The 1,157-nt window shown below is 34.4% G+C and overlaps 1 protein-coding gene across 1 annotated transcript in view; it reads left to right on the top strand.

Moving 5' to 3' along the window:
• The first annotated feature begins 242 nt into the window (after positions 1-242).
• Positions 243-1,157, top strand: part of LCORL (ligand dependent nuclear receptor corepressor-like) — a 24,562-nt gene continuing 23,647 nt past the window's right edge. Inside the window, exons 1-2 of the mRNA XM_009585916.1 lie at positions 243-332; positions 602-731. Of these exons, the coding sequence (XP_009584211.1) occupies positions 285-332; positions 602-731 (178 nt within the window). The 5' untranslated portion in view covers positions 243-284. The remainder of the gene's footprint in view (positions 333-601; positions 732-1,157) is intronic.

Below are 1,157 nucleotides of genomic sequence, written 5' to 3'. Positions count from 1 at the left end.
AACTGTGATAAGTAATCAATTGAAATGTATGCGTTTACTGTTCCTTTTAAGAAAGGTGCCCTCTGCTATTTGAAAGTTGAGCCATGTGAGCCAGACAAGACTTAAGAATTGAATACTACTGACTACATTGTACCAATAAATGCATATTAGATTGTGATGGAATTTATGTAAGAGAATTGTAGGTTGTGTATTTTGTTCTCAAAATCCATTTTTACTTGTTTAAAACATCTAGCTTTCTTTTCTTCTTTTAAGACTGTGAGCCAGAAGAGCTAACTGACTGGTCTATGGATGAGAAATGTTCCTTTTGTAATTTACACAAAGAAACAGTCAGTGTAAGTATGAACATGGTATCAAGCATGACTCCCCAACACCCAATTTTTGGTATGAAAGTAAGAATCAGAGAACTTAATTTTGCAAATCGGTTAATACTGCATTTTGACTCAAGATCGTTTGGCTATGAGAGGGAGTGAGGTGGTCTGGCTTTATAGTAAATATCTCTTTAGTGGTTCTTTTTCACTCAATAGCTCAATAATTTAATTGTATATTGTACTACCAGTAGACTAACTTCTAAAAGATGTTACAATGTTCATATATCTTCTAGGATCGTGCATCAGTTCTTGGTTCTTCACAGTCAACGCCTACAGAGGAACTGTCATCTCAGGGCCAGTCCAACACTGATAAGATTGAATGCCAAGCAGAAAACTATCTAAATGCACTCTTTCGAAAGAAAGGTAATAACAGCATGTCTTTTATATTAAGAGATATGACACAAGTCTAGAAGAATCAGATGATTTAGGGTTATTTTTTGATTCTTAAGTAGTTTTTATCTACTGAGTGCTGTTTCTTTTTTTTGTTCCTTTTGTTTTCCTTAATCTTTTTCTTTGCTTACTTGAATCACCAAATGAAGCACTACTCTTCTTACTTGTCATTGCTGTTAGCCCTATTGCACTGTGTGTTATTCTCTTGAATCCCTGGGTTTTTTTGGGTTTTTGGTGGGGTTTTTTTTGGTGTTGTTTTTGTTTTTTTGGGGTTTTTTTGTGTTTTTTTTGTTTTTTTACCATGAGCTGCTGCTTTGTTTTCGTGCCAACTTCAGATGCCATTCTCTGGAATTTTAAGCATTTAAACATTTTCTGTTCCTAAACTTTCCCTTCGAGTTT

The sequence above is a fragment of the Fulmarus glacialis genome, unplaced genomic scaffold (assembly GCF_000690835.1).
Source record: "Fulmarus glacialis isolate BGI_N327 unplaced genomic scaffold, ASM69083v1 scaffold8799, whole genome shotgun sequence".
Lineage (NCBI taxonomy): Eukaryota > Metazoa > Chordata > Aves > Procellariiformes > Procellariidae > Fulmarus > Fulmarus glacialis.
This window is presented reverse-complemented; position numbering and strand designations above follow the sequence as displayed.